At 47.3% G+C, this 27,208-nt stretch overlaps 1 protein-coding gene across 2 annotated transcripts in view; it reads left to right on the forward strand.

Moving 5' to 3' along the window:
- Positions 1-27,208, forward strand: part of MYH9 (myosin heavy chain 9) — a 250,168-nt gene that overhangs the window by 210,280 nt on the left and 12,680 nt on the right. For both annotated transcript variants that reach the window (XM_086958556.1, XM_086958561.1), the window contains exons 33-40: positions 12,889-13,101; positions 13,558-13,719; positions 19,809-19,937; positions 20,547-20,635; positions 23,728-23,851; positions 24,721-24,929; positions 26,002-26,110; positions 26,738-26,910. In XM_086958556.1, coding sequence (XP_086814682.1) covers positions 12,889-13,101; positions 13,558-13,719; positions 19,809-19,937; positions 20,547-20,635; positions 23,728-23,851; positions 24,721-24,929; positions 26,002-26,110; positions 26,738-26,910 — 1,208 coding nt within the window. The remainder of the gene's footprint in view (positions 1-12,888; positions 13,102-13,557; positions 13,720-19,808; positions 19,938-20,546; positions 20,636-23,727; positions 23,852-24,720; positions 24,930-26,001; positions 26,111-26,737; positions 26,911-27,208) is intronic.

A 27,208-nucleotide genomic window follows, 5' to 3' on the forward strand; every position in this document is an offset into this window, starting at 1 on the left:
CTGGGAGAGAGTAAAAGGAGTTCTCAGGGTATAGGTCCGCCACTGTTCTCAAACCCAGTTGCGTTGCATGCCGAGACATGCTTGAAGACTGGATTGAGGGGTAGTCTGGGTGGTTTACAATTGGCATGGAGTTAGCCAGAAAGCAGACGCAGACCAGACCCAACATAGTGTCCCATCATTCTCGACAGTGATGTGGGGCTGATAAGGGGTAGGGTGAATCCAAAAGTGCAGGAAACTCAGCATCTCCTACTGACCATAACGTATGCACATCGTAAGGGCTAACAGTCTCGGTTGTTCCTCACCCAACAGCAGCAGCAAGAATACAGGTTTAAGCACCACTTTAGAACGATAGTACTCATTTGGATATCATTCAAAATGCATTGCAATTACAGCCCCTAAAGGCATCTCAGAATTATGCATATACAGCCAGACACCCTAGCAGGAATGTCTGATAACATAATCCCACTTTGCTTATGACTTCACCTTACACCAGTACTTCACATTAAACATGAAATTCAGTCCCTCCAAAAGAAATAACCATTAGTAAATGCATTTCTATGTATTTACACCATTTCACTTCCAGGGGATGCCCTTCGCAAGACCTCTCTAACTCAGCCCTTCACTCGACCTCTCTAACTCAGCCCTTCACTCCTTGATGCCCTTAATGCACCCCCAGCTGTAGAACAAAAGGTTCGAGGCATGTGGGCTGCTGAATTCATATCTGTGCATAGATCGCAGCCTAGTGTTGGGTCCGGACGATTGCACATTGTTGTCCTGGAAGAGTCTTCGAAGTATCACGATAGGTGGCTCCTCCCCTGGACTACAGTGCGCATGGGCCTCCCCTCCATCCTCAGATTGTTTTTTTCCGCCATTGGGTTTAGATGTTACTATCTTAGCTCCAGTTAGGAAAACTTTCTATAAAGCCAAAAGGCTTTCGATAGCGTCTGTATTGTTTCGTTCGGTATCTGTGCCTTTGCTTAGTGGACATCGAGGACTCAACTGGTTTTTTTCTTTCCACACTCTACCCGATTTTCGATCTAAAATGGGAAGAAGTCCATTCAAGCGGTGCCCCCTTTGCAATGCAAAATACCCGCACATCGATGTCCACCCGGTGTGCAACAAGTGCCTGTCCCCAGACCATGACAAAGCCAACTGTATGGCCTGTGCCCTGTTCAGGTCGAAGTAAACCCTCAAGGTTCGACGCTCTACTGGAGTCGATAAAGTCAGCGCCTGTTCCCATGAACCTCTTCTGGACCGAAGACTAGGAGGTCGTTGATCTGGAGGATCAGGAACACTGCTCCGATCCAGCTTCGGGCCATGAATCAGAGTATGACGCTGAAGACTAGGAGGTACAGGACGAAGATAAAAACGTCGTCGGTAAGGTAGGAGACAACATGGAGGCCCTTGGGACCGGAGAAGATAGCTCAGGCGAAGAGCTAGGCCAACCCGGCCGCACAGAGGCCGAAGATGACGCACTCAGTAAGGCTCAGGTCGAGGGATCGCCACTAGGCCTTAACCCAAGATCCACAATCTCGTTCTACAGCCCCGCATAAAGGCCCAGCTTTGAACATTTCTAAAGAGCCTGCGGTCTCGAAACCGCCATCGGTCGATACAAAGAAATCTAAACCGACTGCATCTTTGCAGAAACCGAAAGTGCTTGTACCACTCGTCTGCTCCAAAGGCCTCGAACACCTCGGAGCCGAAGAAAACTAAAATGGCCGTCTATGCCGGAAAACTCAAGAAGGTCATCGAACCAATGGTTGGGGCGCCGAAGGTCAAGGTCGTCAAGCCATCAAAGCCGACGCCGAAGGGTGTCGATTCGCACAAAAGGCCCGCTCCAAAAGACTGGATCGATCCTCGGTCGAGGCCTACGGACAAGTCTAATACTGGCTCCAAGGACCCTGTCGAGTCGACAAAACCCAGTCCGTTCATAGCCAAAGAAGTGTCTGAGTCGCTCCAACGCATCAGGGAGAAGGGTACATCGGTCAGACCGAAGAAGGCCCCGATGCCAAAGCTTGTCGGACAAGTTCAGACCGCGTCGACACCTATAAAGTTTGGGTTACCGCACTCTGTGCGTCTGAAGATGTTCGAGCCCAGAAAATCTATCGGCGCCGCTACGCGCATGTCGACTGAAATGGAGGCTACAGAGGAGCCTGAAGACCAAGAACAAAGACCATTCATCAACGCGGACACTGGGAGTCTGTCCATATACAAACTAAAGTTAATGCCAGAGACTCCCATGGAATCATATAAGATTCCCTTGAAGAAAAAGACTTTCTACAACTTCTCCAGCTCTTGTGGAACCCCTCCATCACTATGAACAGGAACCACAACATTTTCCCCAACATACTCAGATGTTGAGACAGGGGATAATTACAATGAGGATGACCTCTATCATGTGGACACTGATCCTGATGATCAAGACCAACAATGGACGGACCCTGCTGACTCGAGGGATCCGCAGACTGGCCCGGACACGTGTACAGTGTGAACTTCTCTTACTGAGGACACAACTGCTTTTAAGGCCCTTAGTGAGAGGGCAGCCAGTAATCATGACGTCTAGCTACATGCTGACCCTGTGGACGAAGACTTTCTGGTAGACACTTTCAACTTCAGAAAGGGCAGTCAAAACCCTACTCGTGCTCAAAGGGGTCCTCAAGCATGCTGCTGATATTTTTAAAGATGCCACTAGGGCCAGGGTGTTAAACCCAAGGATTGAAAAGAAATGCCGGCCCCTGTGAACCCTCTGTATATAAATGGACAGTTGTCATTGGATTCATTGGTTGTTTCCAATGCACGTAAAAGAGCGAACTCCCAGACAACAGGTGATGCTCCTCCTCCGGACAAAGAGTCGAAGGTTATGGAAACTTCAGGGAAAAGAGTAGCAGCGCAGGGGGCTAACATCTGGCGCATTGCTAACACTCAGGCTCTCTTGGCCAGATATGACAGGGCACATTATGATACCCTTGAGACACTATTACAACACCTACCTGATCAGTACAAGGAGGGGGCAGAGCTACTTATACAGGAGGGGAAACTCGTAACCAATGCTTCCATCAAGTGTGCTCTTGACGCAGCTGACACTGCAGCCAGGGCCATCAACACTAGTGTTATGCTAAGACGACACGCCTGGTTGAGAATTTCAGGTTTCAAACCTGAAATTCAAACTTGTATCCTCAATCAGCCAGTTAACCCAGACTTCTTATTCGGACCTGAGGTTGACACCACACTTGAGAAACTTAAAAAGGACAGACTGCAAAGTCTATGGGGGCTCTGCAGTCCCAGCAGTTTCGGGGTGGCTCCTTTCGTCGCTCCAGTACTAGAGGCCCCTCAAGAGGCCAGTTAACACAACAAACACAACACAATAAGGGAGGTACACAATCCACCTACAATAAGAACCGTGATGGATATCGAGGAAACCACATCGAGGGCAGAGGCAGAGGAAACGACAGTTCCAGATCCTCTGCCAATACCAAACTGACGCCCTGTCACTGCCCCGACCACAACACCTGTCGGGGGGGGGAAACTACAACAGTTCCTGCCGGTCTGGAAATCATCACCACAGACAGGTGGGTGAGAGACATTGTACAGTACAGGTATTGTCTGGAATTAACGTTCACTCCACCCAACATCCCTCCAAGACACCGTCCTATGTCCGCAGAGTACTTACACTTATTGCAGCAGGAGGTCGTCAGCATGCTGCAAAAAGGGGCCATAGAGCTCGTGCCTGTAGAAGAACAGGGGTCAGGGGTGTACTCTCTACTTTCTAATACCCAGAAAGGACGGGTCGCTCAGACCTATACTAGACCTCAGGCCTCTAAACAGTTACATTCTGTCGGAGCATTTTCATATGCTCACCTTGCAACAGGTTCTGCCGTTACTCAGTCAGGAAGACTTCCTCGCAACGCTAGATCTAAAAGATGCGTGTTTCCATATACCCATACACCAGTCACACAGACAGTATCTCAGGTTCACTATTCAACATCAACATCAGTTCAAAGTTCTCCCTTTCGGAGTAACGACTGCACCCAGAGTGTTCACGAAGTGCCTGGCAACAGTGGCAGCACACCTCAGGACACAGCACATACATGTCTACCCTTATCTGGACGACTGGCTTATTCAAGCGAAGTCGGCCCAGCAGTGTGCCAGCCACATGTCCCACACCATTCATCTTCTTCACAGTCTGGGATTCTCACTGAATTACCCAAAGTCACACCTTCAGCCCGCCCACGTGCGACAGTACCTGGGTGCAACAATAGACACTCTGGCAGCCAAAGCACAGCCAAATTCAGTGAGAATAAACAGCATGCAATTGCTGATTCAAGAACTCAGATCTCATCGCTCGCTTCCAGCGAAAAGTGTTCATGCAGTTGATAGGCATGATGGCCTCCTGCATCTTAGTCCCGCACGCGAGACTACATATGCGTCCGCTTCAGGAGTGCTTAGCACGTCAGTGGAATCAGGCTCAAGGACAGTTAAAGGACCTAGTGTTGGTGAGCGGTCGGGCATTCAACTCTCTGCATTGGTGGAACCCACGAAACCTTTGCATGGGCCGACCTTTCCAAGAGCCTGTTCCACAAATTGTACTGACGGCGGATGCGTCTCTCCAGGGATGGGGAGCTCATGTACTCCATCACACAGTGCTGGAACTATGGACAGCACAGCAAAAGATGCACATCAACCTTCTGGAACTGATGGCAATCTTCATGGCGATGAAAGCTTTCAAGGTACTCTTGTGCAACAAGGTCGTGTTGATCCGGACGGACAACATGACCGCCATGTACTAAATACAGAAGTTGGGAGGAACGCACTCTCCACAGTTCTCATCTGGCTCAAAGCATGTGGAAGTGGGCCATCCAGAGGATCATCTTCCTCATGGCGGAACACCTCCCGGGCAAAGACAACCAGATGGCGGATCTGCTCAGCAGACACAGCCACCAGATGCACGAGTGGGAGATGCATCCATCAGTACTCCAACCGTACTTCCAGCAGTGGGGTCATCCACAGATAGACCTATTCGCCACAAGGGAAAACGCAAAATGCCAAAGCTTCGCCAGCAGGTTCCCACATCCACAGTCGCAGGGCAATGCGATATGGATGAACTGGTCGGGCAAATTTGCGTACGCTTTTCCACCAGCACCTCTAATACCGCTAGTGGCACACAAACTGAGGCAAGACTCGATGACACTCATCCTGGTTGCTCCAACGTGGGCACGCCAACCATGGTACACCACGTTTCTGGAACTATCCGTGGTACCGCATCAAAGGCTACACCTCACACCCAGGCTTTTGACGCAGAGCCTGGGCGACATTCAGCATCCAGATCTGCAACCGCTCAACCTGGCGATCTGGCTCCTGAAGTCCTAGAATTTGGCTACCTTAACTTGCCGCCAGAATGTATGAATATCATCAAGGAGGCAAGACGGCCCACAACCAGAGCATGCTATGCGGCTAAATGGAAAAGGTTTGTCATATATTGTAACAACAATGATGTTAACCCACTGGATGCATCTATTCAACACATTATCTGTTATTTGTTGTATTTATACAGATGTAATCTAGCGTACAGTTCCATTCGTATACATTTATCCGCCATAGCAGCTTATCTCCAGAACTGGCAGCACCTCTCACTATTCAGAGTGCCTGCCATTAAAGCTTTTCTGGAGGGACTTAAAAGAGTGATCCCTCCCAGACACCTGCCTTCACCAGTCTGGAACCTAAATGTGGTCCTCACCAGATTGATGGGACCACCTTTTGAACCTCTACACTTGTGAGATTCAATTTCTGACCTGGAAAGTTGCTTTCCTAGTAGCCATTACCTCACTATGGAGAGTTAGTGAACTCCAGGCACTAACCATTCAAGAGCCGTTCATACAGGTCCACGCAAATAGAGTTGTACTACGCACCAACCCTACATTTATGCCTACGGTGATTTCGCAGTTCCACATGAACCAGACCATAGAACTGCCAGTTTTCTTTCCTAATCCAGAAAATGTCGCAGAGATCCCTACACACGTTAGATGTCAAAAGGGCTCTAATGTACTATATAGACAGGACAAAGGATTTTAGAAAAACAAAACAGCTTTTTGTTGCCTTTTCTCCTCAACACAAAGGCAACCCCATTTCCAAAGCAGGGATAGCCAGGTGGATCGTTAAGTGTATACAGATTTGCTATGCTAAAGCTAAACGCACACTACCCATTCCACCAAGAGCACACCACACGTAATTTAGGAGCGTCCATGGCTTTCCTAGGGAATATTCCTTTAGAGGAGATATGTAAGGCAGCCACATGGTCCACCACACATACATTTACGAAACACTACTGCGCAAATGTGCATTCTAAACAGCAGGCAGCTGTAGGACAGACTGTTCTCAAAACTCTTTTTCAGACTGCTGCAGCTGGCACGGGCAGCCGCCGCGAACAGGATGGACTGCTATGTAATCTATGGAGATATGAATTCAGCAGCCCACATGCCTCGAACCGAATATGCTACTTACCAGTATGCATCTGTTCTTGGCATGTAGGGCTGCTGACATTCATATCGCCCACCCTCCTCCCCGGCGCCTGTAGCAGCTGTAGCATTCAGAATTACTCTGTAGCATGGACATCACTCACTGTATTACACTCCATCTCTGCCACAATGGCGAAAAACAATCTGAGGATGGAGGGGATGCCCATGCACACTGTAGTCCAGGGGAGGAGCCACCTATCTCGTGATACTTCGAAGACTCTTCCAGGACAACAATGTGCAATCATCCGGACCCAACACTAGGCAGCGATCTATGCACAGATATGAATGTCCGCAGCCCTACATGCCAAGAACAGATGCTTACTGGTAAGTAGCATATTCGTTCCAGCCTAGGAGGTGATGCAATCTTCACTGAGCCCTTGAGGGGTTCTTGGCAAACCGTGGTGCACAAAGGAAAAAATATTGCATACATTGAAAACGAGTGTTCGAGGCATATGAGCTGCAGATACTACACTTGGCATTAGGCTTGGATGATTGCATGTTTTTGTTTTGGAAGAAGTCTTTTGTAGTCACAAGATAGGTGACTCCTCCCTTGGACAATAGTGTGCATGGGCATCGGCTCCATCCTTAGTTTTTTTTCCACCACTGGGTTCGGATGAACTTTTTCTGCTCTGGCTAGAAATAAACTTTTCAAGCACTTCTAAGCCAAAAACGTATTAAAACTTTACCGAACTACCTTCGATATCGACTAACCTAGTTTTCGACTATCAGCTCGATTCCTGTTGACACGGGCCTATCCACGCTGTGAGGCCTACACCTCATGGAAAATATGCCATTCAAGAAATGCCTAGAGTGTAGAGCAAAGTTTACACACAGTGACAACCACGAGGTCTGCAACCTGTGCTTATCGCCAGAACACGACAAATCCATCTGTACAGCCTGTGCTTTCTTTCGATCCAAGAAAACCATCCGAGATCGGAGGGCCCACCAACACGACACACAGAGATCCGCTCCGGAACCGGTGGATATCTTCGATGAGGTTCCGCTCGTTCCCGAAGAAGATTCAGATCTCCAAATAGTATCAGAGGCAGACTCGGATGACTCAATACCATCGGGTCAGCGCGAGAGTACTACTGCCCATGCACCACACACGGCACCCAGATCGAAGGCAAAGGTTAACACTCCGCCTCCAGGGCTCAGTCACGACCGAAAAACCACTTCGAAAGCCCCCCATCGAGCCCGGCTCCGAAGAAAGTAACTAAGCCTTCCGGTAGCTCTGTACCGAGCAAGCCGCACGTGCAGATCCCACAAGCTCCCTCTGCACCGAAACCGAAAGGTCTCAGCTCCCAAACAGGCGACTTCTAAAGACAAAGGTATGAAGCCAGCGTCCGATGCCTCGAAGCAGACGAGACCAGCTTCCACTCCAAAGCCATTGTCTTCTGTACTGAAACCGACAAGGCCTGATTCTGATGTGCCCAAGCCCTCGAAACAGCCTACGTAACCGAAAACAACACCTGTGTCAAACTACGCCAAAGGGCATTGTAACACCTCCTAAGGCTAAAGACAGAAACCTCGTCCTGAACCGAAAAAATCGGCGCCAACAAAGGTTCCACAAGGAGACCTTTTCCAACCAGATCCTCTGCAAAAGATCACCTACATTGACCCAAAGACAGGTCATGTATCTACTACACCACACAAGAGGAAGGCAGATACAACACCCACACCTGTAGTACCTGCCATGAAGGATTCTGCCACCTCCTATGCACCCTTCTCCTATACTTCCTTCTCATCCCCTGTTCCCCTTAACAATTCACCATAGATTTCTCCTCCACATTCTCCTCTCCTGTCTTCACACTAATCAAAATGATGAGTATAGTTTAGGGAGAGGGATGGACCCATGATGAGCCTTTCCCATACCCTGTAAATGATAGACTGGGAGTACCCAAACCCACAGGATGTTCCAGATATCCCTGACAAACAGTCCTATCCATCAAAACCTTCTCCCCCAGAAAATAACATTGTTTTTGGTCACCTGCTGAACAGAGGTGCCATTTACCATGGAGTCGCTATGCATTCTGATGAGGCTGAGGAAGATTTTCTGTTAGACACATTTGAACAATCACAAAGGTCTGTTCAAATTCTTCCCATGATTAAAGGTGTCATCAAACATGCTCCGGAGATATTTAAAGACCCTGTACGTACTAGGATCCTAAACCCTAGAATTGAGAAAAAAATAGGCCTGCACCTCCAGATCCAGCCTACATTAAAGGAAAACTCCCATTAGATTCACTAGTTGGGTCAAATGCTAGGAAAAGAGCAAACTCACAAACCTCAGGTGAGGCACCCCCACCTGACAAAGAATCCAAGGTAATAGATGCTTCAGGCAAAAGAATAGCTGCGCAAGCTACCAATTTATGGCGTATAGCGAACACACAAGCCCTCTTATCAAGATATGATAGGGCTCATTATGATCAGTTAGAGAAACTACTAGAACATCTACCTGACCAATATAAGGCGCAGGCAAACGACCTTACACAAGGCAAGCTAATTTCGAATGTCTCAATCAAGTGCGCACTAGATGTGGCCCACTGCATCTAGAGCTGTAAACACTAGTATCCTACTTAGAAGACATGCGTGGCTACGCATTTCAGGATTTAAACAGTAAGTGCAAACTACCATTTTAAATCGGCCATTTAATCAAAATCAACTGTTTGGACCAGAGGTAGACACAGCACTTGAAAAGATGAAGGATGCATATACTGCCAAATCTATTGGAGCTTTACAGTCCACACAAGCTAAAAGTTCCTTTCGGCGCTCCTTCTACAGAGGAGGCTCCAAACAGACTGGAGCAGACAATACAACATCCTTCAAATAAATCGAATACACAAACATCCTCTAACAAGGGATATTTTAGAGGTGGATATAGAGGAAACAAAAACAAAGGAAGAGGTCTGGGTAACAACAATCGAACCTCTTCCACCACAAAACAGTGACTTCCCTCTGCTTCCCCGACAGCATTCCACTCCTGTGGGAGGGGCAGATTAACACAATTCCTACCTGTCTGGAATTCCATCACAACAGACAAGTGGGTAAGACAAATTATCCAGTATGGCTACTGCCTCTAACTTGTAGCAATCCCTCCACGCGTACTACCCAGGCAGCGTCCAATGTCTGCAGAAAACATTACTCTGCTCGAACAAGAAGTTCTGTCGCTTCTTCAAAAGGACACAATAGAAATAGTTCCTTTACAACAGCAAGGAACAGGGGTTTACTCGCTGTATTTTCTAATTCCCAAGAAGGACGGGACACTAAGACCAATTCTCGACCTCTGGCCCCTCAATCATTACCTACAATCGGATCCTTTTCATATGATCACTTTACAACGAGTGCTCCCACTGCTGCAACAAGGCAATTTCCTTACAACACTAGATCTAACAGACACCTACTTTCACATTCCTATACATCCTGCTCACAAAGTAGCTAAGGTTTGTACTGGAAGGACAACATTATCAGTTCAAAGTCCTTCCATTCGGAGTGACAACGGCACCAAGAGTATTCACAAAGTGCCTACCAGTAGTAGAACATCTCAGGAGACTACAAATACAGGTCTTCCCATATCTAGACGAATGGCTCATAAAAGCCAAGTCATTCAATCTGTGTCCAACACACACATCAGACAATTCAAACATTGCACGACTTAGGGTTCACAATCAACTACACCAAGTCGCACCTGCAACCCTCTCATACATCAGTATCTAGGGGCTACTATAAACATGTCTACAGCTCTAGCGTATCCCAGTCCAGCAAGGATACAGAGCATTTAAACTGTAGTCGGTCTTCCAACAAACACTCTTTCCAAGCCAGTGTTCATGAGACTAATAGGCATGATGGCGTCTTGCATTTTTATTGTGCCATATGCAAGACTGCAGGTGTGTCAGTTACAAGAATGTCTAGCACGACAGTGGAACCAGGCTCAAGGGCAACTAACAGACCTGGTGTTGGTAGACGGCTGCACCCATTGCTTTCTGCAGTGGTGGAACACCAAAAACTTGACAAAGGGGCGGCCATTCCTCGAACCTGTTCCACAAATAGTACTCACAGCAGACTCATCTCACAGGATGGGGAGCCCATCTCCTACATCATACGACACAAGGACAATGGACCATTCAATAAAGATTGTTCCATATCAACTATCTAGAGCTGCTAGCAATATTCTTAGCACTCAAAACATTCCAAGTACAAAACAAAGCGGTCTTAATACGGACAGACAACATGACAGCTATGTATTACTCTACAACTGTCCCAGCTTGCACAGAACAAATTGGAGATGGGCCATTCCACAGAATGTATATCTGCTAGCACAACACCTTCCAGGAGTTCACAATCAGATAGCAGATCTGTTGAGTCGGCAGACGCAACAAATTCACGAATGTGAACTACATCCGCAAGTTCTTCAACCATGTTTCCACAAGTGGGGTCATCCAGACATAGGTCTGTTCGCCACACATGGAAACGCAAAATGCCCAACCTTTGCTGCCAGGTTTCCACACTCGCTGTCAAAGGGCAATGTGATATGGAGGAACTAGTCAGGCAGATTTGCGTATGCTTTTCCGCCACTACCACTAATACCATTATTAGTACGCAAGCTCAGACAAGTCTCTCAAATTAATCCTGGTAGCTCCCACATGGGCACGCCAACTGTGGTTCACCACACTGCTAGAACTCTCTCATTCAACACCAAAAGTTATGCCTCACACCATCCCTGCTAACGCAGAACCATGGAGACATCCGACATACAGACCCAAATCAACTGAATCTGGCGATCTGGCTCCTGAAGTCTTAGTTTGGTTATCTTAACCTACCACCCAACTGTATGAACATCATTAAAGAGGCCAGGAGACCTACTACCAGAGCTTGTTACGCTGCTAAATGGAAGAGATTTGCCATTTATTGCAACAATAACCAAATTGATCCCCTTGACGAGTCTATCAGAATATAATTTGCTACCTTTTAAATTTACAAAGATGCAACTTAGCATCTTCATCCATACGCCTGCACCTTGCAGCAATTGCAGCGTATTTGCAAAGCAGACAACATCTGTCCAAGGGAGGAGTCACCGATCTCGTAACTACAAAAGACTTCTTCCAAGACAACATGCAATCATCCCAGCCCAACACCAGGTGGCGATCTAATGCGAAGTGTAGTAATCTGCAGCTCTAAATGCCAAGAACAGATTCATACTGGTAAGTAGCATTTTCCTTATCTCCTCCAGTCAGTAAAACTGGCTCAGATTTGTGGACGTACTTGCTGTTTTCAATTACTAGGAGAATAGCAGTGTTTAAAATACTTATACTTCACAGATGGCCTTACCCATTCCAATGCTGTATGTAGCCAATCCCATGCTAACAGCTCGTCTCCGTAATAATACTAATATGGAATTAAAAAAAGCGGAGTAAAGATTTGGGTACTGCAGTTAAACATAAGGGAAGGCTACAGGTTTGTAAGATGGAGACCTATATAATAGGAAGGTTTGGGGAAGAAACTGGCCTAAACCATTTTGACTGTTACATCACTAAATAAAACGGATCTCCTAGCCAGGCTTATCAGGCTTATCAAAAATTCAGTCGTTTGAGATTATTTGCTGTTCTCTCTGGCTTCCAATTTGACAAACTGACTTGTGCACACCCTGACAACTTTTTTTTTTGGTTTTTTTTATTTTTTTTTTAGCCGATGCTCTGCTTGTGGCATGTGCCATACACCTACACTTATTTAGTAGATTGTGCCCATGTTTGAGGCTATAGCTGAATTATGCTGTCAAACATGCAGTGTTCATAAATCCTTCTCCACATGGTCAGCTGGTGGTGGATCATGCTTCAGCCCCTACCTCGCTAGTCCCTATACTGGAGGGCTCTGGATTGACATCCACACAAGCAGTATGTATGAAAACAGATTCGATTTGATGTAGTTTGTGAAAGCTCACATGTAGCCTACCCCTCACAAATGCTCTAAGCACACAAGCATTTACTGGCTGCTCATTAGGAAAGGGGCTTTCAGTTCTTGCTTCCAATTTTTGCTCCTGTTTGGCATGGGTGGAGTTAGCCTTCTGGAGACCTTTGAATTTTCAGATAATCTCCTTTGATAAGTCTATGGACTAGGAAAGCAGGCACCAGGGCAATTAAGCTCTTGTATTAAGCTTTACTTTACACTTTGTAGTGGATGACCTCAAATTGCCTCTAAGATATGTAAAGTTAATCAAAAATTCACCTCACTGTCCTGTTTCGCCTTCATACTTACTCAGCCAATTAGTTTTGTCTTAATTTTTCCAGCCTATGCAGTTGTACCCGTGAACCTGAACCATGTTCTGTGCCTCAATCTCTGGCCTTCTTGACCCAGTTACAAATTTTCTCCCCTTCTCCAGGTCCATGAGATGGAGAAGTCCAAGCGTGCCCTGGAGCAACAGGTAGAGGAAATGAAGACCCAACTGGAGGAGCTGGAAGATGAGTTGCAAGCCACAGAGGATGCCAAGCTTCGGCTCGAAGTTAACCTCCAGGCTATGAAGGCTCAGTTTGAGCGTGACCTCCAGGGACGAGATGAGCAGAGCGAGGACAAGAAAAAACAGCTTGTGCGACAGGTAAGAGGGCATTGTATCTAACTGGAACAAATGGAGAATCCCTTGTAGACTGTACAAGAGATGAAGAACCTGGTAATACATGTGGCAGTAACTGTTGCTGAAAGGAGTGGAGAGACCCTAGAATGGAGGAGGGAGTGAGGAACTTGTGCGGTTGTGTGATTATCTGGTGGTAGACGGTACTATCCTTGGAACTGCTGGGGTGCAGAAACTACTAGAGTCCAGTAGGGGGCAACAGCTGAGCAGCAAGAGTGGATAAAAACCAATAGTAGATGATGGTGAGATGGATTCTCGACTCTATAGTACACCCTATAATCTGTTCCTCGGCAGACCAGGTCGGTGTCATCCTCTGCATGGCATTTGATGTCTCTAGGTGCAAATATTCGGATGCAGGGGTCTCTCCAACATCCCTCTCCTATACCCAATAGCCCTCCACTGATGTCCTGTCCTTTGTTTCAGGTAAAAGAGATGGAAACTGAGCTGGAGGATGAGCGGAAGCAGCGGTCTATTGCTGTTGCTGCACGCAAGAAGCTGGAGTTGGATCTCAAAGACCTCGAAGGACAGATTGACTCTGCTAACAAGAGCCGGGAGGAGGCCATCAAGCAGCTACGTAAACTCCAGGTAGGGTCTCTTACAACTACCGCCCCCTCTGCAGGCAACTTTCCGTCCAATCCCACATGTCCATCTACGAGAGGGTAGAAGGATGAGGACAATCATGGTGGGACCCTAGTGGAAATCTTTATACATGTGGCAAAAATTAAACTAATGCTTTTCATGCATATGTGTTCATGAACTTCCAATCCCTTAGCAACCGCACTGTTGGGGAAATTGGTGCCTACCACCCACTGTCTAAATTCATTAGTTGTACACAAAGTAAAAAAGTGCAAATTGCACATAGCGGTTTATCCAGCGTCTGTTTTAGGGTGGGTGGTACTATTGCACCTGCATACTTTCTCTTGTTTGCTCCTCATTCACATGCCCACAATGATTGTGTTGCTCTCTGGCTTTCTCCTCTCACAGTATACTAATGAATAGCTTTGCAGAGTCTTTACCCTCCCCTGAATTTAACTCCAAATTGTAAAAGTAGAATATCACACTTACAGCATGTTATGGATGACAGGCTGGGCAATTTTATTACTGTAGCAATTGGCTATAGTATTTTGTTTGAGTGCACATTAAGTGACTCTACCACCTCTTACAAACCAACAAAGCAGCAGAGTATAAACTCCACCTTCGATTTTTTTTTTTTTTTCATTTGCTTCGGAGCTTATTGATTAGCTGATTTGAAAAAAAACTAGATATCTTGGACTGAATAAAATGTTGCAGCCCAGTAGCAGGACCAAAGAAAAGGCACAGATCCAATATAGCACATTTCCATTTTTGCTCAAAATTCGAAGGTGAACACTACATTACTTTGGTCAGAACTTCTTAAGACACCTTTTTCTGCCCATCTCTTGAATTCCCTCCAGGCACCACACGCCATTCCATTAAACTTCATTTCATTTAGCTGCTCTATCCGCTTATTATGCAGAACAGACGACTCTCTTCCTTATTCTGTATAACGGTTATCCAGGCTTTCATGGTCATTCCCCCATGGTTGCCACCAGCAAAGAAACATGAATATATGTATATTGCCTCACTAGACTCCTAGGATCCCCCGTTGAGTTCCTGCCCCTTATGGAAATTTTCATTCTTGGTGGGTATAACTTCTCTCTGGCGCATTAGTGAGCTACAAGCACTCGCATCACTGGAACCCTACATCCATGTCTGCAACTATAGAGCAGTATTATGGGACAATCCAAAGTTTCTACCCAAGGTTATTTCTCCTGTTACTCTCCACCAGATTATAGAACTTTTGATCTTTTTTGCACACCACAGTCGGTGCCAGGGAGAGTCTTCCACACTTTGTCAAAAGTGCCCTCCTGTACTACAATAGAATAACGTGCTTTTATAAGGCATAACAACTGGTTGTATCTTTTACAAACCCCCAAGAGGTCAGCCTGTTTCAAAACCCGGTTTTGCAGGATTGCTAGTTGGGTGTAACTAAACCTGCCAACTTAAAGCCAAGCAAGTTCTCCCATGGCTTTGCATGGGAAAATCCCATTAGCTGGTATTTGTAAAGCGAGTGGCTCTTGCTGCAGATTTTTTTCTCTCCTATAGTTAATTAGCAATGCACATGTACCCCACTGGACTAAAAATATAAAATAAAGTTGAGGTCCTTGCACATGAAGGCATAAGAAGTACCCATAGACCGCATAACCTGAAACTTCTTCAGCACCCACGCACTCTCCTCCACGGACTACATCCTCCTCGGGGACCTGAACTTCCACCTCGAACAACGACCAACTCCGCCACCCTGATCGACAACCTTGCCAACCTGGGACTCAGACAACTAGTCACCGCACCCACCCATGCAGCCGGCCACACGCTGGATCCTGTCTTCTCCACTGGACCGACAACCGCTGCATCCATTTCACCTTCAAGAAACCAACCAAGCACCACCGCAACTAACGGCTGCCTCACAGCTGCTGGAGCAAAGTCACCAAAGACAAGCTGATCACCTCCCTTGCCAAGAACCAACCCCACCAACCCAGACGCCGCAGCCTGAAACCTCACAGTGGATCAACGACTGCGCCAACACCCTCGCCCCGCTCAAACCCTCCAGCCACGCCAACAAGAGCCACCTGGTTCACTGACTAGCTCCAGACCTCTAAACACGCATGCTGGAAACTGGAGAAAAAGATACAAAGTACCCACACCTCTCAGAATAAACAATGATTCAAGAAATTGTACAAGTGTAACTTAATGACACATGTGAAGGTACTTTTATTTATACCCACTACTCATAGTTTTTATATTTTTCAGAAATTTGTTTTAAAAAAAGCAAGAAAAAGGTAAACCCACAAACAATGCAGTGGTTATACAAACGATTATAAACAATTATAAACAACAACAATTCATGGAAAACGTAAATACACAGAACGAAAATATTAACACATTTAGTAATTCATGGTTACATATAAATGCCTGTTTTGAAACCACCAAAGCAAAGTGAAAGAGCAAGAGCTTGCACAATGTTCATTAGCATAGGCACATTTAATGTATTAATACGCTCTTGCAAAATGCCGACGCGTTTCGGGTTCGAGCCAAACGTGTTCGAACCCTCATCAGGGCTTTGTGAGTTGTCTGTAATTATCAGGCTCCTATGAACTGATCGATGGACAGGGGGCGGCACCTCAAAGGTTTAATTCTCTATGTGCACCGTCCGGCGCCTCTTAGAGGGTGGAGATCGAGATTGTATGTCTTTGGGTCCTTGCGTTTTTTGTTCGATGGAGAGAGGGATTTTCTCTCTAGGATGATTATCGATTGCCAGGCATTCGTTTGAAAGCCTCGCATTTTGAACACCAACTGTCCGAGGACAGCGCGCCCCGTACACGGAGCTAAATCCACGCACTCCGTTTATGATTCCTGGGCCGCCACGACTCACGCAGCTAACCCAGGTAGGAGAAATCCATCGATAATCATCCTAGAGAGAAAATCCCTCTCCATCTAACAAAAAACGCAAGGACCCAAAGACATACAACCTCGATCTCCACCCTCTAAGAGGCGCCGGACGGTGCACATAGAGAATTAAACCTTTGAGGTGCCGCCCCCTGTCCATCGATCAGTTCATAGGAGCCTGATAATTACAGACAACTCACAAAGCCCTGATGAGGGTTCGAACACGTTTGGCTCGAACCCGAAACGCGTCGGCATTTTGCAAGAGCGTATTAATACATTAAATGTGCCTATGCTAATGAACATTGTGCAAGCTCTTGCTCTTTCACTTTGCTTTGGTGGTTTCAAAACAGGCATTTATATGTTACCATGAATTACTAAATGTGTTAATATTTTCGTTCTGTGTATTTACGTTTTCCATGAATTGTTGTTGTTTATAATTGTTTATAATCATTTGTATAACCACTGTATTTTTGTGGGTTTACCTTTTTCTTGCTTTTTTAAAACAAATTTCTGAAAAATATAAAAACTATGAGTAGTGGGTATAAATAAAAGTACCTTCACATGTGTCATTAAGTTACACTTGTACAATTTCTTGAATCATTGTTTATTCTGAGAGGTGTGGGCACTTTGTATCTTTTCCTCATTATATTACGGTCCAGCCCCCCTCAGTCCCGCTCAGGACCTGACTCCTTCTGTTCGCCGGAAACTGGAGAAGACATGGCTCCACGAACGCACACCAGACAGCCACACAGCCCACAAGGACGCCACCCACAGACACCACCACCTCATCAGATTAGGCAAGAGATCCTCCTTCAAAAGACGACTTGGATAACGCACACAACAGCAAAGATCTTCAGCATCGTAAAGGAACTCTCCAACCCCAGCGCCAACGACATCCCGCCCTCACAAGAACTGTGTGACTCACTAGCCATCTTCCACCGCAAGATCGCTGACCTCCACGACCGCTTCAACACCACGACCGCCCTGACTACGCCAGACTCCACCTCCCCTGTGAACACCACCAGTGCCAACCGTCTGACCTCCTGGTCCAACATCCACTACGAGACACAAGGTCATGAACTCCATTCACTCAGGATCTCCGTCTGACCCGTGCCCACACCAGGTATTCAACAAAGCAGACGCAGCAATCGCACCCAAACTACGGAAGGTCATCAACATCTCCTTCGAAACAGACATCCGGAAAGCTGGAAGCACGCTGAAATAAACGCCCTCAAGAAGCCCAAAGCGGACCCCAAGGACCTCATGAACTTCCGGCCCATCTCCCTGCTTCCGTTCCCGGCAAAGGTCGTCGAATCGTCAACATGCAACTTGCCCGCCACCTGGAAGACATAATCTTGGACCCGTCCCAGTCCGGGTTCAGACGAAACCACAGCACCGAGACAGCCCTCATCGCCGCCAGACTACATCAGGCACCAACTAGACAATGGTAAAACATCAGCCCTCATCCTCGACCTGTCGGCCACCTTCGACACGGTCTGCTATCGCACTCTAAAGACACGCCTCCTAGAAGCCGGAATCCAAGAGAAGGCTCTTAACTGAACCACGTCCTCCCTCTCTGGCAGAACCCAGAGCATCCGTCACTCACCCTTCTGATCTGAAGCCACCGACCTCCCCTGCGGCGCCCCCCAGGGTTCATCCCTCAGCCCAACGCTGTTCAATGTCTACTTGACCCCCCTCACACAAGTGGCCCGCCATCACGACCTCAACATCTCCTACGCTGACGACACAGCTCATCCTCTCACTTACCAAGGACCCACACCGCCAAAACCAACCTCCATGAGGGAATGAAGGGCGTCGCCGATTGGATGAGGAGCAGCAGTCTGAAGCTGAACTCTGACAAGACTGAGGTCCTCATCCTCGGACCCAGCCCCTCAGCCTGGAACGACTCCTGGTGGCCAACCACACTGGTAACAGCACCAACACCCACCGACCATGCACGCAATCTAGGATTCATCCTCAACTCCTTCTCCATGTCTAAGCAGGTCAACGCAGTCTCCTCCTGCTACAATACCGTCCGCATGCTCCGCAGGAACTAAAAGTGGATCCCGACCGAAACAAGAACGGTGACAGGCCCTCGTCAGCAGCAGACTGTACTACCGCAACGCACTCTATGCAGGAATCCCAGCCAAACACCTACGACTACAACTCATCCAAAACGCCTCCGCCCGACTAATTGTCAATGTCCCCCGCCGCAGCCACATCACCCCCCACCTGAGACCTACACTGGCTCCCCGTCAACCAGAGTATCACCTTCAAGCGCCTCACACACGCACACAAAGCACTCCACAACGCTGGACCAGTGTACCTGAACAGCAGACTCTGCTTCTACACCCCCGCCAGCTCCGCCCCGCCAGCCTCGCCCCTGTCCCCTGCATCCAACGAACTACCTCCGGTGGCAGATCCTTCTCCTACCTCTGCCAAGACCTGGAACACCCTCCCTACCCACATACGGCATACCCAAGACCTACTCTCCTTCAGAAGACTCCTAAAGACCTAAAGCAGTAGCGGCACCCCCCCTCTCCCTCCGCCCAGTTCCTTGAGACCCTCACAGGTAAGTAGCGCACCTTACAAGTACTCTGATTTAAACTGCTTAGGAAAAAAACTTCAAATTGTAAATTGTTTGAGCTCAACACTAGGTGGCAGGAGTTAGCAGAGCATGTGAATCTAAGGCACTACAGGCTATGAACAATGCTTACAAAGGAAGTCACTTTTCTGTTCCAAACCAACACTAGATGACAGGATAAGATGAGTAAAGGAAGAGTGTAAATTTAAGATTAACCTTTCATTCTCAAGATTTTACTTTGTCCTTTTTTAAACCAATTTTAAAAATCAGCACTTCTGCTTTTTTTCATTGTAGCTACCTTAACTAGTTTTCCTTGTAAGTAGTTTTCTTTAGTGGCCTTCTCTGTAAAGGTGTTTTTGTTCTGATTTCTTTTTGATGACGACCCCTCTTGCTGCTTTTGGTTCTTGCGTACTTCAGTGATAGCTAGTTTATTGAAGCCTACCACAAACTCTTCAGAGTCCAAGAGGGCATAACTGTTGGTGTTGTGCATCAGCACAAGATTTCACACTGTTACTGTTGAAGCTTTTTGGGGCGAGAGGGCTGGTAGAAGTGCTTGGAGTGTTCAACAGCCTAGAATTTCTGGGTGGATATACTATTTTCTTATGCTGCCTCTCTTTGCATCCAGGCCCAGATGAAAGATTATCAACGTGAGCTGGAGGACACACGCGCATCCAGGGAAGAGATCTTGAGTCAGGCCAAGGAGAATGAGAAGAAGTTTAAGAGCATGGAAGCAGAGATGATCCACATGCAGGAGGTAAGCGCATTTGAGGTGCCAGGAGTTGAAAGGGGGCACTTGCTTCGGCTAAAGCAGTATGGCACAGAAGCATGCTAAAGAGTACTGGCCATGTGAGTAATTTGGTATCCCTAGTCACCCTGGTGGCAGGCTTGTTAATGTTGTGTAGCATAGGGCGAATAGTTGTAAGGGTGAAACATCTGAGTGAACAAATAGGATGCTTCTCCACGTCCCCAGAAGTAAGGTATAGGGATGCTCTGCTGCAAGTGTCAGTCTGCATCTGAATGAGTTCAGTTGAAGGGGGGGGGGGTTACTTGATTACTTTTCAAAATATGGTATTGTATTGCTGGATCTCCTAATGTGAAGAGGATGTTCATAACCGGAACTGCTGTAAACTGAACTGTATCTAGAGAACCAAGTTTTCTTCACCTGACAATGGGAGTATTTTTAGTGAGTGAAAATTAGCTTAGATTGCAAATTCCGTATTGTTTCAGAGGTTCCTGGCATAAGGGTGGGGGGTAAGCATTTGGTTTTAGTAAATGTCGGTGATTCTAGGTGGGCACCCTGCGTCTCTGGGCTTCAGTTTAAGGCCAGGTGGACTAATGTGATATTGATTTTCTGTAATTGCAGGAGCTGGCAGCGGCAGAGCGCGCAAAGCGTCAGGCTCAGCAGGAGCGTGATGAGCTGGCAGATGAGATAAACAGCAGCAGTGGCAAGGGGTAGGTTCACTGCTTCATCCTACAGGTGCACTGGTAATCTAGAACGGTTGTTTACTCGGGAGAATCTACTAACGAATCTCCGGAGATACATTTTCAGCTGAGCGATCATGTACTTTGATATCAATAGCACATTACATTAGCTTTCAACAGTACAACGGTTCTTTTGAATAGGGAGGGTGGGGGATGTAACCTAGCGATGTAATCTTGTGCAGTTTTTTTTGTTTTCTTGCATTGGGAAGATCCCCCTAGGAGTCTCATTTGAAGAATATTCTAATAGCAATTTGTTCTATTGGCTGCTATACCCAATGTAAGAAAGTGCCCTCTTTTTGCATTGTTGCCCCCATTTTTTTGTTGAACTGCTGATTTACTTTGACTGAGTGTGCCCTGGGGTCCTGCCAAACAGGTCCCAGGGCCTATGTTCTTTCCCTAAACTGCCTTAAAATAAAAACCCAATTGGCACTCTTTGGCCACAGGCCCGTCCCTTGTCAATAGTACCATAGGTACCAAGGGCAATTTGGCCAGGTAAGTCCTCGAAGGGCTACAGCACTTTTTTGTGACACCTATAGAGGCCCTGATCCTTTATACACACACCCTTTGCAGGCTGCATGTCTTGGTGCAGAACAAAGTGGTCAACATGGCACACATCCCTGTGTGCCACACCTACAACCCACTGCCCTGGCATAGATCAGCCACCCCTCTAGCTCTGTTCACTGTACCAGAGGTGAGGGTACAGGTGCATGAGCCCTGAACCCCTACAGTGTCTAAGGCAATCCTTAGACAATGGCAGTACTGTGCTTACAATAAGAGTATATGGTGCTGTGAGTTTGTCATTACGAACTCCACAGCCCCATAATGGATTTACTGAAAACTGGGAAGTGTATCCAACTTCTCAGCACATTGAACCCACACTGATGCCAGTGTGGGATTTAATGAAAAAAGCAGAGGTCATCTTGGAGATGCCGCTTGAAAAACGAACTAACACTAGTGTCCAGGTTGAGTGGCTTCTCCCCAGGTGGCACCCAAGACCTGTTTCTTGACCCCTGGGTCAAGAGCCTGCTGCCCTTTGGGGTCTGAAACCATGCACATCCTGGGACAAGCTGCCAAACCTTCTCCCCCAGGATGGGCAGGGTCCACGAAGGGAAAGCTTCAAAGGCTTGCCGCCTTTGTGATCTACCCCATGCCTTTGCTGCTTCCAGCAACTGGTCCCACTGGTTCTGACCCAAGCTTTGAGCTGGAGAATCAGCAGGAAAACCAAGGGAGGTGGCCCACCTTTGCCAACTCCACCACTTAGGTGGGGGAGGCGAGGTAAAGCACAACTCAGTCCCTGCCATTTTGAAGATGGGAGGACCCAGCCAACCAGAGTGAGGCATATGCCCCTCCCACTGGAGGGTGGCATATTAGCGTGTGTACCCACCCCAAGAAAGGGACAAATTGGTCCTAACCTTTACCCACCTGTAACTCTCCTAAATCTAGTATTTTGGGGCAACCCAGAACCTTGCCGCCTCAAACAAGAATCCAATAAAGATGAGTGATGAAGCCGTGCTGAACTAGGACGCCCACTTACTTGGCCCCAGCCCTACCAGCCTGTCCCCACCTGGAACCTGCTCCAGCAAAATCCTGGTGTATTTTGCATCCAGCAACCTCAAGAACTCTGAGGACCTGCCTTCCAAATCAAAAACTGTTTCCTGTGAGCACCAGATGCGCTCACCCATATACTCTGCCCCATCCAAAACCACGAGTCTGCACCTGACGCCCACTGCCAGAGGTCAAGTGGCCCAACACCACAAGGAGATCTCCCTGCCTCAAATCTCTAAGCGAAGCTTGCAGCCTGTGTTTGAAGGACCCCGCCCGACTGAGATAGGAGTTGGTAAGGAAATCTGACACCTAAGACACCCCTGTACCCAATGTCCCTTGGCCTCTGGTGGCCCAATCTAGAGTCCCAGTATCCCCAGGCATCACAACTAACCTCTTTATTGGTGGTCGCCTCGAAGATCTTCGTCCCAGAGCCTTCAGTCTGTTGCCGCTGGAGAATCCCCATTAAAAACAGAGCACTGGATGCCAAAACAGCACCCTGCCACCCATCCTCCACCGCTGCTGGTGTACTTTCAGGGCTAAGTCGGATCCTTCTTTGCCCTGAGGTTGGTAGTGTCCCTTTGCTCCCACAACCTTGTAGCCTGCTTTTGAGCAGCCTCCAACCAGAGCCCCCCGCCCCTCCTCCACTTGGATAACATTGGGCCTCAGCACTCTGTTGCCCTAGTGTCTTTGTGCTTTGAGTGCATCCTTGACCCTGGGGAAACCCTGGTTCTAACCCTAGAATACAAACTCCCACTAACTTGTACTTGCCTGCATACCGTTAACGTCACTTTTCTCCATAGAACCATTTTCAAAGAAAAACAGTGAATGGATTCTTAAGTGTAGAGTTGGTTTGTATGGGACATTGAAAACTGTCTATTTACTAAAAGTGAATTACTTACCTTCTGTCTAGGAGATGTCTGTGTGAAATGTAGGCATATCGCACTGATTAGCAATAGTAATCTGAAAAGTAACTTCAAACAGTGACTTACCTTTAATTCAATCAACTGCATTTGAACCTGCATTCTATTGTAAACATTGCATACAATTTTACAAAGCATTTATTTTACTTGCATGCACCAGGTTTGGCTTGGCTCTAGACATAACACCTTAATATTTTTGATACAAACAATTTGGCCTAAGTTTGTCTTGGAGTGTGTGAAATCATTTGCTGCCTGAGTGTACAACAAATGCTTAACACTCCCCTCTAATAAAGCATTACCGCTTACCCACACTACCACAAATGGAGAGTGAGTGCTACCTTTTACCTCTGCCTACCTTTGGGGTTCCACTGGACTCATTGTGGTATAGTATATACAGAGCCAGCTTCCTACACCCATAAAGAGGGGAATGGTAAGCTGTCCATTGAGCGAACTTAGATACAGGATTCCAAAGGTTAATAAGCTGTTCCTTTTAGCTGGCATTCACAAGAAAAGGTCTGCTGTAGTTACAGGCGCTCCACACCCAAAGATTATGCATTTCCATCTGGCCTTCTCCCAGCTATTGAATCTCATTTTCAGAGCACTTGCATTGGAAGAGAAGAGGCGTCTCGATGCCCGGATTGCTCAACTGGAGGAAGAGTTGGAAGAGGAGCAAGGCAACACTGAGCTGGTTAACGATCGACTGAGGAAGGCCACCCTTCAGGTATGTGGAATTTCTTCAGGCAGGGTCCAACCACATGGAGTGTATGTGGATGCCCCTTTCTGGGCATGTGGACCTGTCGGCTGGAGCCCTCCATTGCATGCAAGCTTGCCTGGGAGCATCCCCTGCACTGGGCATGTGAGCTTGTCTATAAGCACCCTCTGCTCTGGGGACTCTGGTTGGCCTGTGACTTGTGGTCTATCGGTAAGCGGAACATACACACTGGATGTTCATTCTTAAGGGTTAACTTCCAATGATAGTTTGGGTAGAATAATACAAAATGGCATCTAGTAATCTTAGACCACATCAGCATTCATTCTCTGACCACATTGAAGTACTCAACCCTGACAAGAATATCCCTTAAAACCTTTCCAGTGTAGGTTGTTGATCTCCGAATTGTTCTCATCCGTGTTGGGATTTGTGAGTTCCCAACTTTTGGTGACTTCATCTGGAGATCTCTTGGTGCATATTCTCCCGATGGCATAACAAAATTTAAAGTGGTGATTACTTAAAGAGGTGTTGTGGACTTAAGGTTGACTTATTCAGTCTCAGCCTATGGTGTTGCCCACCGAAAGTGGAAACTGTACATAAATCCAGATTTTCCCAACCTAATTAGTAGATGGCAGAATAATCAATGGTGTGAAATCTAAGCTTCATGCTGCAGAACAGTTACTGGAGGAAAGTTGGTCATTTCTTTCCTTTGTTTCGGGACTGTTTCCAAATTGCAGTTTTGAGCACGAGTCTGGTGTATTTAATGTCCTTGATCACGCAAATCAGCAGATTAGTTGGGGTTAGTGAATTTAGTGAGCGAGTGGAACTTCATGATGGAACTTGGGTTACAAGTAACTTTTTTTTCTTTTTTGCCCCCTCAGATTGACCAGCTCAATACTGATTTGAATGCGGAGCGCAGCAATGCCCAGAAGAACGAGAATGCGCGGCAGCAGATGGAGCGCCAGAACAAGGAGCTGAAGGCCAAGCTCCAGGAGATGGAGGGGGCTGTGAAGTCAAAGTTCAAGGCTTCCATCACTGCACTGGAGGCAAAGATAGCGCAGCTCGAAGAGCAGCTGGACACTGAGACCAAGTGAGTGCCCGTGTGTACCTCATGGCACGGTGCCACGTGACAGGGACTTTGAGACACTGGGGAGTTAAGCAGGTTTTCAAACGCAGGCTTGAAGGGGAGGTTTGTGATTGGAAACTAGTTCTTACTCCAGCCTATGAACAGTGAAGGGACTCTGGCCAATGTAGACTAGAGCCTTGGTAGAGAATATAGATTGTGGCAAGCGGATAAGTGTCAAAGTCCTGGAGAAGTAAAATGTTCAAAAATCGAATTTCACTTGGTTTGGATTGTGGGATGTACTTTCTCTGGTTCAGGGCTTTAAGTGGGCCCGGTCTCACCGGTGCTGAGCACCAGCAGTTTTTTAAATGAGGCCTTGAAACAAGTCTATCAGGCTGTTTTGTGCCCTGGGACAGACTGTTTTTTCCGGAGTACAGTGACAGCAGGCAGATGGATGTGCGCGTGCTCACAATACTCACTTCTTAGTAGACGTCATGCCAAGTGAGCGTTGTAGGGGAAGGTAAATCCAGAGAGAAAATGACTCTAAAGGATTTCCCTTTTCCAAACTCTGGAGCAGCAACGTTGCCGTGCTGGCACCAGGGCTTTAAGTGGAAGATTTTTCAATATTATACAAGCCATAGTTGCTGCTTATTTATCTTATGTAATAACCCTTAAAAAGCCAATAACCCGGACTTGTAGGTATGATACTTGTATCGTATATCTGGATGAAATGACAAACCGTAAAATAAGTCTGACACTATGCTCGGCACAGATTTTAAGCTTAGTTGTTTTTAAGTCACGCCCTTAATTAAATTGTTAACTCCCCTTTAAGAGTAACACACACCCCCCTCTTGTTTTTTCATCCCACTTGAAGCCCTGCTCTGGTTGGATTTCAGAAGCCGAGCCATCTAATTTTTTTTTGTGTACAATCCATTCTGTGGGTGAGACGATGTCTCCTTGAGCATGGTAATGTATTCCTGCTGGCACCACCTCAATTCTCCTAGGATTTGAGAGTTCTGCCCAGTTTGAGTTTGTTTTTGTAGTGTCCTATCAACCACTTTCTGATTAAGATTTCTTTTCCTTCCCCTTCTGCATGCAGAGAGCGCCAAAATGCCGGCAAGCAGGTCCGCAGAGCGGAGAAGAAGCTGAAAGAGATCCTTCTCCAAGTGGAGGACGAGCGTCGCAACGCCGAGCAATACAAGGACCAGGTGGGTGCAGCATGCAGAGTATGTGTGAAGACGAGCTGCCCTTAAACCTGCCTGCATCACAGGCCCTCTCACCAGCGCAGGGAGCTATGGAGGCAGCTGTCGCCAACAGAAGTAGGGTTCGGAATTCTGAGCACAGGGCTCTGGCCATCGTCTGACCTGTAATTCCTAAACATGTGACGTCTGTGTGTATTTACACTCAAACGTCCCTGCGTTTAATACCCAACCTGTTTTAAAGCACCCATGGCAGACAGGAGTCAGCCTTGCAGCAGCTCTTTGTCAGGCAGTACCTAGTACTCTGTGCCCCTGAGCAAGCCATCAAGTGTCCCGGTGGAAGGGAAGGTGTTTGTTCTCTGCTTGTGCTGCAACCAAGCAAAGGAGGCCTTGAGCAAACCACAAAAGCCTGCCTTTCATGGGACATTTCAGGGTAGAGGAGGAACAGCATGTAGGGCAACTGCGGGCATGCTCCAGCACAGACTGCCCCTGAGGTAAACGTAGATTTGACTGCACACATGTGAATAGAACACCATATTACCTTTTTCAATACCAAAGGCAGGAAAGTGTCCGCCTGCCTTCTTTAAGCAGGAAGCTACAGATCAGGCGTCATGAACTTGTTGTGCTGTTTTGCAGGCTGACAAGAGCAACACCCGCATGAAGCAGCTGAAGCGGCAAGTGGAGGAAGCAGAAGAGGAGGCCCAGCGAGCCAACGCCATGCGCAGGAAACTGCAGCGAGAGCTGGAGGATGCCACGGAAACTGCCGACACCATGAACCGGGAAGTCAGCGCGCTCAAAAGCAAGTTAAGGTGAGTCGAGCGGCAGACACGGCGCTGGGGTGCCTGCGGTTGATGTAGCTGAAGGGGTCGTGGCCTCACTGTCTCAATCAATGTGGGGATTGGGAGACGGGGGCTACCCTCCCAGCATACAACATGCACAATAAGCTAAACATTCCAGGGACTTGCAGGGGCTCACTTGAGTCTCATGCTCACCAGGCTACAGTTGGCAAAGCTCAGGACCGTGCAAATAAGCAAGTCTATTAGCCAGCGATTTGGGGTTGCAGTTTTTTCCAAGTACCCTTGGTTTCATAGTGACTTGCGGCACTGC

Source organism: Lissotriton vulgaris, chromosome 1_1 (genome assembly GCF_964263255.1).
Source record: "Lissotriton vulgaris chromosome 1_1, aLisVul1.2, whole genome shotgun sequence".
NCBI classification, from domain to species: domain Eukaryota; kingdom Metazoa; phylum Chordata; class Amphibia; order Caudata; family Salamandridae; genus Lissotriton; species Lissotriton vulgaris.